At 66.4% G+C, this 450-nt stretch overlaps 1 protein-coding gene across 1 annotated transcript in view; it reads right to left on the reverse strand.

Moving 5' to 3' along the window:
- The window catches only part of ASB13 (ankyrin repeat and SOCS box containing 13), a 12,239-nt gene extending 12,021 nt beyond the window's left edge, over nucleotides 1-218 (reverse strand). Inside the window, exon 1 of the mRNA XM_019543788.1 lies at nucleotides 157-218. Within this exon, the coding sequence (XP_019399333.1) occupies nucleotides 157-199 (43 nt within the window). The 5' untranslated portion in view covers nucleotides 200-218. The remainder of the gene's footprint in view (nucleotides 1-156) is intronic.
- Between the last annotated feature and the right edge of the window lie 232 nt (nucleotides 219-450).

A 450-nucleotide genomic window follows, 5' to 3' on the forward strand; every position in this document is an offset into this window, starting at 1 on the left:
CACGGCCCCCAAAAATGTCCCTTAGAAGCAAAGCCCCACCTCCAGGTGCAGAGACCTCCATAATCGCCCCCAGGGAGCAGGGACACCCCTAAAATCAGCCCCTGGGAGAAGCCCCCCAATGACCCCCCCCGGGCACAGGGCCCCCCCGACACTTACCAATGTCCCCCAGCCGCGGGCTATTAAGCACGGACCTGGCCATGGCGCCCGTCCGGACTACAACTCCCAGCAGCCCCCGCGCGAGGGGCCGGGCAGGAGGGGGGCCATGTGTGCGCGCAAGGCACGCCGGGAGCTGTAGTTCTCCGCCCCTGTAGTCCCCTCCCGCGCTGGGAAAGGCGGGCACAGACAGAGGACGTGCCCAAGGAGACAGTGAGAGGCAGTGGCAGGGCACAGAGCGGCTCTCTCCTAAAGTACGGTCCTGTCTCAGGCAGGGGGCTGGCAAAATGGCCTTCC

Source organism: Crocodylus porosus, unplaced genomic scaffold (assembly GCF_001723895.1).
Source record: "Crocodylus porosus isolate Cpor-Errol unplaced genomic scaffold, CroPor_comp1, whole genome shotgun sequence".
Classification (NCBI taxonomy): Eukaryota; Metazoa; Chordata; order Crocodylia; family Crocodylidae; genus Crocodylus; species Crocodylus porosus.